This window comes from Fukomys damarensis, unplaced genomic scaffold (assembly GCF_012274545.1).
Source record: "Fukomys damarensis isolate Sample0158 unplaced genomic scaffold, DMR_v1.0_HiC HiC_scaffold_19, whole genome shotgun sequence".
Lineage (NCBI taxonomy): Eukaryota > Metazoa > Chordata > Mammalia > Rodentia > Bathyergidae > Fukomys > Fukomys damarensis.
In genome coordinates this window covers 61,527,092-61,540,038 of record NW_022900931.1, presented here as the reverse complement: position 1 = coordinate 61,540,038, position 12,947 = coordinate 61,527,092, and the positions used below count along the sequence as shown (strand labels likewise).

Here is a 12,947-nt window from a genome sequence, read left to right as displayed (position 1 = left end):
GGTGGGCGGGGCCTCCGTGGAGCACCTCCTCCCGCCGCGCTGGCGCTCGGGCCTCGGTTTTGAGCTAGGCGGGAACCCTGGTGCAGTGCGCAGCCCGCGCTACCGTGCAGCGAACAATTGGCTGAAAGCGCGTGCATCCACTCTTTGGCAGCGCCGTCCCCACAGACGCTCAGCGGCACGGAGTGCTACGTGTGTTTGGGGGTCCACCCTGAGGACTGTTCTGTGGAAAAGTCCCGCCGGGTGCAGTGTCACCGGGACCAGAGCGTCTGTTACCAGGGCAATGGCAGAATGAACACCGGTGAGGGGCTGGGAAGGTGGAAGGGCTGGGCTAGGGAGGTGGCGGTCGGGCAGGATCGAGGACCAGGACCAGGGTCTCAGGAGGAGACCTGCGTCTAGTGTGCGAGGGGCAGGCCTGGCCCCGCTGTCCAAGGTGGAAGCTCAGGCACAGACGTTCCCTCGATCTGACCCCTGCTCGCTGCCCGCCCCAGGCAACTTTTCAGTCCCCGTGTACATCCGAACCTGCCACCGGCCCTCCTGCATCGTCGTGGGCACTAGCAGCCCCTGGACGGCCATCGACCTCAACGGCTCCTGCTGCGAAGGCAGCCTGTGCAATGGGGGCTCCCTGAACTTCACCGCAGTCCAGGCCACAGCCCCTCCCCGGGCTCCCCGCGCCCTGGCCCTGCTCCTCACGTCCGCCTTGCTGGCTAGTGCTCTGGGAGGACCCCTGGGGCTCTCCGCATAGAGGATGCCGGGACTGGACCTGCACCTCCTGCCCACGTGTCAGCCTCTGTCGTGGGTCACTGGAGGACGCTCCTGTCCCTCCCGTGATCTCCTTTCCTTCCCTCTGCCCTGCTTCCCCACCCTCACTCTGCCTGCAGCTGGTCAGTAGGCCTGGAAGAAACTGGGCCTCCCAGGGTAGGGAGTCGCCGGGTCCCGCCCACCGGAAGAGAAGTCCTGCCGACAGCTGTCACTCACACCAGGCGCTGCTGCAGGGTCTCCCAAGCTCTCCTTTGGGGCCCTGCACAGCTGTGGGACGGCCAGCGTGGTGTCTCTAATAGCATCTTCCTGAGAGGCATGGAAAGCCGTTTCCTGTGAGAAGCTGGACTAGAACTGGGCCTCCTCCGTGGGATCCCAGCTCTGTCTGTTAGCCTGGGGGTGGCCGGGAGCAAATAGTTTAAACTCTCTGCCCCTCATTTCCTCACCTGTCAGGTAGAGTGAAAATAAAGTCTGTAATGATGCCAGGAGCTGCTTCACGGTGGTCATGGAGAGGATTTAACGAGATCTACTTCTCGTGCCTGAGACTCAGACGGTGCCCAATACAGCAGGCCCTTGACGTCTGAACTCAGTTCGTTTCCCAAGGGCTGGTTGTAACTCAGATTGGTCAGTTGAAGGCTCAGGTTCCTCTACACAGCCTTCAAAGTCTCTCTCTCCTGTACACAGGCAGATCTCAGTGTCCTTAGAGACACTGGCCTGGGATTTCTCAGTTAACCCCACACGGGGAAGGAAGGATGCTTTATGTTCCTTCCAGAACTCTTTAGGGTCACATCTGTATCTAAGACCAACTGGAAGCACAAGCGGCCGGCATTGGGTCATAACACAAGATTTGAGTCCTAAGCTAAAACTAAAATTCTGGTCGTAACCCAAGTTGTTCGTATGTCAGGCCAGTGGTAACTCGAGGACCCACTGTATAAGGGGTCTACTGTCATAAGCCCATGTCACTGTCCAGCACACTGGTAGACAGTGGCTCTGGTGTATCTGGTGCATCGGAAGGCAGGCCCAGGAGTCCCGCTTAGCAACCCCACCTCCCAAACACGCGAGTTCAGTCCTTTGACAGAAACACAAGCAAGGTGAGCCTGCAGAGATCTGGGACGATTTCCTGGGAAGAAAATCTTGAGCAAATATCCCAAAGGATAAATAGGGGTTGACAAAGACAAGCAGGAGGAGGGAGGTTCTAGACATAGCCAGGGGACATAGCCTGGCAAAGGTCTGCAGGCAGGGACACAGGGCATGGAAGACACTGACGCAGGCCCATGCACGCCGCACAGAGGGAGTCACAGGGCAGGTCCTCCTGTGTACATCCTTTCCCCAACAGCCCACTGAAGCAAGCAGGAGAGGGAGTTAGTCACATCTTGCTATGGTCTGAACATCCCCCCCACCGTACCCATAGCAACCAGGGAGCAGCGAAGAAAGGGAGGGGCCAGGGGGGGAGATAAACCCTCTGGCCTCGCCCCAGTGACTCACCTCCAAGCAGGCCCCGCCTCCTAACAACGCATTCAGGTACTGAACGCACCCGCTGATGGGTACAGAGCCCCATGATCCAGTCCCTCTCCTGGCTGACATGGCTTCCGTGTGAGAAGCAAGGCCACCCCCACGTCCCACCTCTTCAGCACGTGCTGGCTCGTCCTTCCACTTGCTACCATGAACCGAAGCAGCGTGAGACCCTCATTGGAAGCCAAAGATGCCAGCACTTCCCATCCACCAGAACCATGATCCAAAACAGTCTCAGGTGTCCTGGTCTAGCAACATAAAACAGACTAAGGCAGTGGTCCTGCCCTCTCCCCACTCCAGTGAATGTGGAACTTCTAAGAGATGCCCTTGGGTCTCAGACATGGTTTCCCTTGGTGCCACTGTGTGGCAGTAACCCATTGCCCCCAGAAAACTGAGATCAATCACCCCATAAAATAGAGCAATCCCCTTCTTTGTCGGTTAGTGGCTTGAGGACCCCAAAACAGTCAGGTCGAAGCTTCATCTTCCAATTCAGTGGAACCATTGTTATGTCTTAGGGTTTTTTTCCCTCGGGAACTAAGACTTCCAAACAAGCAGAGCTCAAAGTTGTGGGGACAGGAAGTGAAAATTCTGCAAGAGGGACATTAGCTGTAACCAGAAATGAGCCCCTGCTGCCCCTTTGGTACCCAGATCAGGCGTGGAGGAGAAAGCACTGAATATTTGCCATTGATGCAGACCCAGTGCTACATCCTACAAGTTGGAACCCATCCTGTGGGGTAAGTGACGCAAAACCAGCGACAATAACAAAGTCACTCCATGGGTTTATGAGACACGCTGCTCCAAGTGATATAGTGTGAAGTAAAATCAGTGAGGGCTGGGGATTTGGGTCAGTGGTTCCACCACCTGCCTCACAAGTGCAAGGACCCGAGTTCAATCCCCGGTACAAGAAAAAAAAAAATTGTAAAACCAGTGAGATCCATGGTCCCATCCGTCCTCTCCATGAAGGGCTCCTTGCTCAAAAGACATTCTGCACTCCTGCGGAGGGAGAATGGGGGACCGTGAGAAGAATAAGAAGAGCCTTTTGTCTCTCTACAAGCTCCCGTTTATACATGGGGACCACAGAGCTTGGGTAACGAGCAGAGGGACAGTGTAGATGCAGCTTACAAAGCCTGGATACACATTCCATCAGTATCCACCCCTCGCTGACTGAGATCTTCCCCTGCTCCTGGCCACACACTAGAAACTGAGGTCACAAAGGGGAGTCCGAGACCTGGAGGGGCTCCCAGTCTGAGAAGAGAGAGACATCTGCCCCGGGATGGTTGCAAGTCTACGACAGAGGCTGGGCAGGAGCGAGGGTAGGCACGCCATGGGGAGAGACACCTGGGGCTGGTGCCATAGGGAGGCGAGGCTCGAGACAGGTCTCAGAGCACGCCAGCCAGACAGAGCAGACCAGCATTCCAGACAAAGGGACAAGCTGGAGCGGAAATAAAGATCCAGTGATGGAAGTAATCTCAGGGGGATTGGACAAGCTTTCGTCATCATTCTGTGCCGGGTGGCCTTGGAGACCTCCACCCTTCAAGAGGTCCTGACTGACCCTTGTCACGGTGCAGCGCCCAGATTGCCACAGCCCCCAGAGAGACGGGGACAGTAAGGGACAAAGTGGGGACGGTGACCTAGACTGAGAGACCAGCCTGCATGGTGGCTCCGAAAAACGTGTGAGGTGGCAAGGAGATAGCAGGGCAGAGACAAGGATAATAAGCACCATAGCGATAGACAGCAAGGGGCAGCCAACAAGTCTTTCCAACCTGCTCTCGGAGGCTGGGGGATCCGGAAATCCAGCAGTGAGTCAGACCCAGCCCTGCCCTCCTGGCCTGGAAAAAGACAGTCACAAACCTAGAGGCTCAAGGTTGGTCAAACACAGAGCATGAGGGACGAAGGGAATTCCAGAGAGCAGACCGGGGGGGATTTATCCACGAGGAAAAGCCCGGACAAGTAGAAACTGGCAGCAAGCAGGAGGAAAGGCCCTCCAGACAGGAAGTTTGCACAAAGACTCAGGATGTGTGTAAAGGTGAGAAAGAGGAAGACGGACAGGGTGGTAGGGCCCTGAGTGCCTTGTTTCCCTAGCTTTCCCCTGCAGTCAGTGGGGAGCCATGGAAGGATTTAGAGAAGGGAAGGCTGATGAAAACCAAGTTTGGCTGGAGGCAGCCAGCCAGGGAGGAGGCTGGAGAGGCATCTCCATGGTCAGGGGCTGCTCAGTGCTAAAGGGCTGAAGGCAAAGGACGGAGTGGGATGGGAGCCCCCTGTGTGAGGTTAGTGGGGAGGGGGTCTGATCACAAAGGGGACACAGGGCAGTGTCCCTTCCTGGTGTGCCTGTGACTCTGTGAGGACTCACTACAATTTGTCCAAAATGTACCTCTATTTATCATGGGGTTTTGTGCCTATAGTGTATTCTTTTTTCTTTCTTCCTTCCTTCCTTCCTTCCTTCCTTCCTTCCTTCCTTCCTTCCTTTCTTTCTTTCTTTCTTTCTTTCTTTCTTTCTTTCTTTCTTTCTTTCTTTCTTTCTTTCTTTCTTTCTTTCTTTCTTTCTTTCTTTCTTTCTTTCTATGTCAAAAGCAAAATCAGTGCCAGAGGTCAGGCCTTTGGACTTCTGTAATTTGGCTTTTTTTTTTTTTTTCTGGTAGCGGTGGTATTGGGAACTGAACTCAAGAGTCTCACACTTGCTAGACGAGTGTTCTACCATGAACTATATCCCTAGCCCTTGTTATTTTATTCTGAGACAAAGCCTAACTGAGTTATTCGGGCCTGTCTTCAACTTGTGATCCTCCTGCCTCAGCTTCCCAATAGCTAGGGTTACAGAGTGCAACACTGGGTCTGGCTGGTATTTGGCCTTTTACCTTTGGGGATAAAGACTGGAACACCAGTCACCTCTGCTGTATTACTTGGGAAGGGCACAAGAGAACATGTCAATATCAGGCATGGTGGCACATCCCTATAATCCCAGCACTCAGGAAGCTGAGGCAGGAGGATTGCAGCCAGTTTGAGACCAGCCTGAACTACATAGCAAGATCCTGTCTCAAAAAAAAAAAAAAAAACACAAAACAGACAGACAGAGAGAGAAAAAGAGAGAATGAGAATGTGTTGAAGGTGGCGATAGCTTCACGAGGGTGGGGTCACATATGTCTATAAATGGGAATCACACTTATCTGCACACTTAAGATTTATTAATTTTGGGGCCGGGATTTAGCTCAGTGGCGCCACCACCTGCCTCACAAGCGCAGGGTCCCAAGGTCAATTCCCAATACTGAAGAAATTGAAAAAATTGTTAATTTTACCATGTATAAGTCTTACTCAACAAGAGAAAAAATATAAATACAACACATAATTAATGACATCATGTCTGGGATTTCCATTAAAATAACACATAATACGGCATAGACAAAATGCACTTGAGGCTGGGTGAGGGGGCCCATGCCTATAATCCCAGCACTCTAGGGAGTTGAAGTAGAGAAACATTGAAAGTTTGAGCCCAGCCCAGGCAATTTAGTAACTTAGTGAGACTTTGTTTCAAAATAAAAATTAAAATAATAAAGTTGGGATGTAGCTCAGTGCAAAGGTCCTGGGTTCAATTCTTAGTGCTGAGGACAATAAAGCTAAAGCAAAAGCAGTTGGGCTAGGGATAGAGCAGAGCACTTGCCCAGCACGTCCAAGGCCCTGGGTTCAATTCCTAGGATTGAAAAAAGGCGGGCATGGTGGCACATACCTGTAGTCCCAGTTCCTTGGAAGGCTGAGGCAGGAGGATCACTTGAGTCTAGGAGTTCAAAACCACCCTGCACAACACAGCCAGATCAATCTCAGGTCTGGTAAACTGATGAATCGATACATCAAATGCAGCTGAATTTACTGTGATCCATCCACTCCCTTCCTCGAGCGCTCAGAACTCTCCTCATTGGTGCAAAGCCTGGATCTCACATGAGACACTGTCCCTGCCCCCACCGCGCCGCAGCCTCCCTTCCCCGCCTGCCCAGTTTAATGGAAGAGGAAGTCCAGGTCAGCACCAAGGACAGATCCGTGGTGTCGGGGCTCAGAACCACAGAGAGGAATTCAACTAAAGGGTGGAGGCAGGAACAAAGGAAAGTGGGGTGCAGAAATGTCACCCTTCTCGCCTCCAAGACAGTGCGGGGCAGAACCAGAGCCTATAGTTGAACAAGACTCAGTCAGTACTTGGAACAAAGGCCTGCCTTCCGCAAGAATCCACCAAGCACCTGCTATGTGCTGGGCACTGTTTCACACACTGCCGACCGCAGGGCCTCTGTCCTTAAACAATCAGAGAAGTAGGAAAACAGGGTCGTTTTATATACGATAGGGCAATGGAATAGGATATGGGGTGACTGAAGCGGGTGGAGGGGTCATTGCGGAAGAAATGGTCCAGAAAGAAATTACCTTTGAATGGAGAACTGAGCGGAGAGAAGGGACTAGGAGATGGGAAGGAAAAGCTTTCAGACCAGATGAGCAGAAAATGCCAAGACCCTGAAGCAGAAAGGAGCCTGGCTGCTTTGAGGATCAGCCAAGGGCTTCTGTGAGACAGTAAAGGAGAGCGGTTCCCACAAGATAGGAGGCCACACGGAGAGAAAGATGGGGAATCATAAATGATGGCAGAGACTGACCAAGAGAGGCTCGAGGCAAAAAAAAAAAAAAAAAAGGGAAGAAAGGGGATTTATAGAGTACAATGCACGGAGTGCAGTTTCCACCATCAATGCATTTATATGTGCATTCGTGTGTGTCTTAGTTACTTTTCTCACTGCTGAGACAAAATACCCAACAATACCTGATGCCTATGAGTTAAGGGAGGAAAGGTTCATTTAGTTCACAGTTTGTAGAGGTTTCAGTTCCTACTTGGCTGGCTCCAAGCCAGGGCGGCACAGCAGAGGGCATCACAGAGGAGAAACAGTCCATGGCATGGCAGGCAGAAGGCAGCAAGCAGGAAGGCTTCCTTCTTTCTAGTGCTGGTGAGGTGAGCACAAGCCTGCCTTCTTTCTGTCCCTTTATATTCCATGATAGCTTGACTGCTGTCACCCACACCCAGTGCGGGACTTCCTTTAGCTATACCCTTAATTCCAGTATTACACCTTAATTCATATCCACACACCCTAAATCCAGCAATCTCTGAAAGGCCCACCTATGACTGCATGAGGCTTTGGGGTACATCTGCACACAAGCCATGACAAGAAATATGTGCACATCCTTTTTGTGACAGACTTGAAGTGGGGGAGAAGAGCACACTGTTTGTTACCATTATGTTATAAAACTAAGATCGTACTATTCTGAAGATTCTGAGGGTTGACGGCCCTCCTGCTGGTCTCTCCTGAGGTCTCACATCGCTGTGTCCTGCAAGCCTGAGCTGCAGCTTTTGCTCAGCTGCCCCACTCCCTGATGGTCCCTCTCCGGGGGATGAGCTTGGGGTTCCTCAGAGCGCAGAGATCTTACAGTTCTAAGGGTATGAAAATGGAAGCTTCCAGAGCCTTCATAACTGGACCTGGAGCTGCCCAGGCATCCTTTTGGCTGCATTCTACTCATCAAAGCAAGTCACAAGCCAGGGATAGTGGTACAAGCCAGCATCCTGGGAGGCTGAGGCAGGAGGATCACAAGTTTGAGTCCTGTCTAGGCAAACTAGTGACTTTGCAAGACTCTGTCTCAAAATAAAAAAATTTTTAAAGGGCTGGGGATATAGCTCAGTGAAACTCCTAATACTGCAAAAAAGAAAAGAAAGAAAGAAATAGAAAAGAAAAGTCACAAGCCAGCCAGGAGAGGGGCCTTGCTGTACGTACCTCCCTTGAGAAACCACATGGCAGTGCACCCGGGGAGGACTTACTGGCAGCCAGCCTGGGGGTGACATCCCACGAGTGCCTGACACAGAGCAGTGCTGAGAGCTGCACTGCCCCACTTCAGCTGACCCTGTTGTGTCCGTGCCATTCCCACCCTACGGAGCTCACTGGATGGCAGCTCACTGCTCCCAGCTCTGCCTCAGAACAGCTGCCCATGGGTTACATCACACACAGAGGCAAAATCCATGTCCAGTCAAGGGTGGCCTGGGGAAAGTGTCCCTGGGCTGCCAGCGTCTGTGTGTTTGTGAAGGTGCACGCCTGTGTGTGCACACGCGTGTGTGCTAACTATAATATTCATGGATGTTAGCTGGTAGGGAAAACAACTATAAAGGAGAAAGAGAGAAACACAGAGAAAGAAAAGAAGAGGAAGGCATGTATTTGGAGACTAAGACCAGGAAATAAAAATATCGAAGTCCAGTGAAACAGAGACAGAGAAAACACAGACACAGATTGACGGACCAACGTGGTCTCTCTCCTTTAGTCTGGAAGGGCCGCGAGGTCCAGGATTTTCTCTGTTTTCTTCGTTACTAACCCCCAACTCTTAGAACAGTTCCTGCCCCTGAGTAGGTGCTCAGTAGACTGTACGCGGATGAGAACCGAGAAGCAGGGTGCCTGCAGTTTCCAATGTCACCACAAGGTGGGAGTCTTCTTACTCCCTGGAGTTTCCAAATGCCAGGGTCCAAGAGACAGCGCTGGCCCCACGGGGCTCTGACTTTCAGGATGTCTTCTTTGGGGCTCAGCCTTGCCTTTCCTTGCACAAGCCCTAGGCGACCAGTGACCTTTCCGCCTGGACACCCTCTTCTTCACTTCCCCCCACCACCCTGCCCGGTTAAACAACCCTTTGTCCTTGGTCCCTTCCGGCTGGGCCCCGAGGCACCTGGGTCCCTTCCAGGCCCGGAGATAGGGTTGGCACAAAGGTGGGGTAGCTGGGACAAAGCCAAGGAAAAGTCCTGAGGACTATGGAATCAGTTATTCCAGTCTTCCTGGACCAGAAGTGTGGGAACCAGCACCTCTTCCTTCAGGCCCAGGAACCTAGGCCCCCAACCTCCTCCTCACTCAGACCTTGGAGTCCAGGTCCCAGAGCTCCTCAGTCAGATACAGGGGTCCAGGCCCAGCCCTCCTACCTAGATGTAGGGGTCCAGGCTCAAGTTTTCTCCGCCCTCAGACCCAGGGGTCCAGGCCCAGTCCCTCCTCCCTCAGACCCGGGGGTCCAGGCCCAGCCTCCTCCCTCGGACCCGGGGGTCCAGGCCCAGCCTCCGCCCTCAGACCCGGGGGTCCAGGCCCAGCCTCCTCCCTCGGACCCGGGGGTCCAGGCCCTGCCTCCTCCCTCGGACCCGGGGGTCCAGGCCCTGCCTCCTCCCTCGGACCCGGGGGTCCAGGCTCCATGCCTCTCCTCTTGAGCTCTTCCCTTTGAGTTGGAGGTCCCCTGGTGTGCTCTCTCCCCTCTTTACAGAGATCCCCTCTCTCCCTCACTCCCCCTTCAGGGCTGAGTCCAGTCTGACTCACAGGAAGCCCAGGGGCCCTGAGTCACCCCCACCCCGTGGCTCAGCCCCTCCCTGAGCCTGACAGAGCTGGCTGCGGAGAGGTGTTTCCTACCACTGACCCTGCTGCCCAGAGCGCTGGTTTGGAGGCAGATACCCTTCCCACCGCGAGGACCCTTAGCACTGCCAGCTGGGCGCCTCCCAGCTCCAGCCTTCCTGCTTTTCCTCTTTCAGTTGTGGTCCATTTGGAGACCAAGTTTCTCCCTACTGTCAACTTCCATTTCTTGATTCTAGCTTTTTTCTTTCTCTTTATTTCTGGATCCCTTCTCTCTCCATGTCTTTGATTTTTGTTTTGTTTTAGTTTTGCAGTGCTGGAGATAGAGCCTGCGGCCTTGTATGTGCTAAACACATGCTCTACCACTGAGCAACACTCCCAGCCCTGACTTCCTACCCTGCTCCAGCCTCTCAGATCCTCCCTCCCTCTCTCTCTCTCTCTCCCCCCATGTCAGTCTCGGTGCCTGTTACTCAAGAGAGCCTGACCTGGGGTTGGAGCTCCTCGATGGCTTTAAACCCTCAATGAGACCACAGGCTCTATTTCTGGGTCTCAGTCCCTGAGTGGAGCTGCAGTAGACAAGGCTGTCCACAGCTGTGCTAGGGAATATCAGAGACAAAGCGAAGCAGAGATAAGAAAAGAGAGAGAGAGAGAGAGAGAGGAGCCGGGCCTGGTGGCGCACGCCTGTAATCCCAGCACTCAGGAGGCTGAGGCAGGAGGATTGCTCTGAGTTCAAGACCAGCCTGGGCTACATAGTGAGTTCCAGAGCAGTCTGAACTACATAGTGAGACCCTGTCGAGAGACAGAGAGAGAGAGAGAGAGAGAGACTCAAAGGGAGACAGGGAGAAAGTGAGACAGAGAGCCCGCACTATTAATAGAGACAGAAGCGCAAAGAATGGTGAACACAGAGAGACAGGAGAGGGAATGAAATGGAAAAACAGAGAGGCCAAAGATGGAGACAGAGGCAAAGATACAAGAGACACAGACTCGAAGAGGCCAAGTGAGGAGGGGCAGGAGATGGAGACCCATGAGAGACCAAGGAGAGACACAGGGGTCCTGAGACAGACAGTAACAGGAAGAGATACAGGCATGCGGAGAGAAAGATGGAGCAGGAGCCAGGCTCCATGGTGCACGCCTGCAATCCCAGAGCTCTGGGAGGCTGCGGCAAGAGGATCCCAAGTTTGAGCCCAGCCTCGGGAGCTTAATGACGCAGCAAGACCCTGCTATCATTTTTTTTTTTTAAAGGGTTGGGGATGTAGCTCAGTACAAATGAACTGGGTTCCATCCCCAGTACTGGGGGGAAAAAAGAACAAGAAATAAATGGAATCTGAGAAAGGAGACAGACGAAGACAAATCCCGAGACCTCCAGAGTGGAGACATGGAGAAAGGAGCTGGAAGCAAGGCCCAGGGTGGAAGAGCGGGGAGAGAAGGAGAGAGGGAGAGAGTGGATGAAGAGGGTGCTGGCTGCAGACCTCAGGGCCGGCGGGAGCAGCAGGGGCGCCCATCACAGCCTGGATTCCCACTGCAGTGTCTGGGTGCAGGATGTGTCTCCGTCCCTCTCCTGCCCTGTGACACTGGAACGGGAATTGTGCGTGTGCCATGGGGCAGGGCACCCCCCGGCTGTGTTCTTGTCACTGGGTGTGTCTGTGTGTGTGGTTTGGTGTCTCTGTGGGCCTTGTTGCTGTGTTGCCAGACAGGCCTGTCAGAGCGTCTTGTTTCCCTGTGGCTGGCGGGCCGTGGGACGCATGACGTAGGACACGGGGAGGAGAGGGGTGCGTCCGTGCGTTCTTCTAAGAGTAGGGCTGGGAGGCCACCGGCTAAGTCCTGAGGTCAGTCAGTGTGTGCTGCAGTGCCAGGTGTTTGTGTGTCCCTGTGTGTTGGGATGGGAGGGTTTGGATTTGTGTGTGCAGTGTTGCCCGATGGCACACAGACAGCCCCACCCTGTATCACTCAGTGAGGCGTCCTGCATCACACGTGCGGTGGGCATATGTCCACCTCAGGGGCCTCTCCTGTCCCTGCCCAGATCACAGCCTGTGCACACACGGTGCAGGGCGCGTGCATCTGTGCATGACACTCCATACACACCATGCATGACACCGTCGGGGGCGCCAACACAGCTCCACAGTGGGACACGTCTGGTACATCATGTGACAGGGGTCTTTGTGGCCAAGTACGCTGGGATACAGTGTGTGGGGTGTCATGTGGGATGCTCAGCTGTGGCTCGTGGGTCAGAGGTAACGGTGTGTGGCACCTTGGGGCACTGGGATCCATTTAGGTGCCACCCCGACTTCTGCCTCTTGGGGGCGTCATCCGGGGTTGTGTCTTGTGGGGCCAAAATATACCACACTGTCTGAGCTTGGGCATGCGCTGTTGAGCCCGTGTTGTTGCACACTGTAGGCCTCTGCACGGCTCCATTCGCAGTGTTCTCTGACCGTTCACTTGAATCGCATTGTGTGCTGGGCATGTTGTGTGTCTGGGTGAATCCGTGTGAGCTCTGAATCATCATGATGGCTACACGTGTGTGCTAATGGCGTCAGTGTGTGTTGCTCTGCGCTGTCACAGCCACGCCTCTGAGTGTTGTGTTTGCACATGTCAGGTGCCACACTCCAGGAGTGTGTTGTGTCTGGAAGATCACAAGTGCCTTGTTTACACACGTGTGCCGTGTGCGGTGGTATCTGGGTCTGTGTGTCTGAGTAGCACCGTTGTGTGGCGTGGGTGCACATCACCCCGCGTGTGATGTCTGGGTGTGGCTCTCTGTGTCCGAGAATGTTGTCACAAGTTCAAACGTAACATTTGTGCCTGTGTGTGGACAGCGTCTGGGGAGCCATGTGTGCCAGGGGACGCTGCCGGCCTTGCTAAGTGCCGGCGTGTGTCACACACCGTGTGTGTAGTGTCTGGGTGTGGCTGTGGGTTTCAGAGCTCCGCGGGAGTTGTGAGTCACTCGGCATAGGTTGTGCAGTGCGCCCGAGTGTGTTAGGATCCATCTCCGGCCATGGGGCGTCCTGTGGTAACGGGTGTGGTGGGTGTCGGTGTGTGTCACAGGGTGCCGACAGTTGGAGGCACAGCCCACTGTGTCAGTGTGTGTCTTTGCCCACGTGGATGGATGCCTCTTCCTCGCTCTGACCCAGACACACCCCAGCCCCTCCTTAGTCTGGGAAGGGGGGTTGGAGAGCCTCCCCCTACCCAGGGACCTCCCCGCCCCTCCCGCCCTGCCCTGCTGCCGTTTACCACTCCCCAGAGGGCACAGGGCTCTGCCGTGCCTCTGCCTCGGAGCAGAAGCCCCAGTGCGAGCCGAAGCGGCAGGCG

At 54.1% G+C, this 12,947-nt stretch overlaps 1 protein-coding gene across 1 annotated transcript in view; it reads left to right on the top strand.

The window, feature by feature from the left end:
- Positions 1 to 1,238, top strand: part of Lypd5 (LY6/PLAUR domain containing 5) — a 5,678-nt gene extending 4,440 nt beyond the window's left edge. The window contains exons 3-4 of the mRNA XM_010623366.2: positions 65 to 298; positions 489 to 1,238. Of these exons, the coding sequence (XP_010621668.1) occupies positions 65 to 298; positions 489 to 742 (488 nt within the window). The 3' untranslated portion in view covers positions 743 to 1,238. The remainder of the gene's footprint in view (positions 1 to 64; positions 299 to 488) is intronic.
- Positions 1,239 to 12,947: the final 11,709 nt, after the last annotated feature.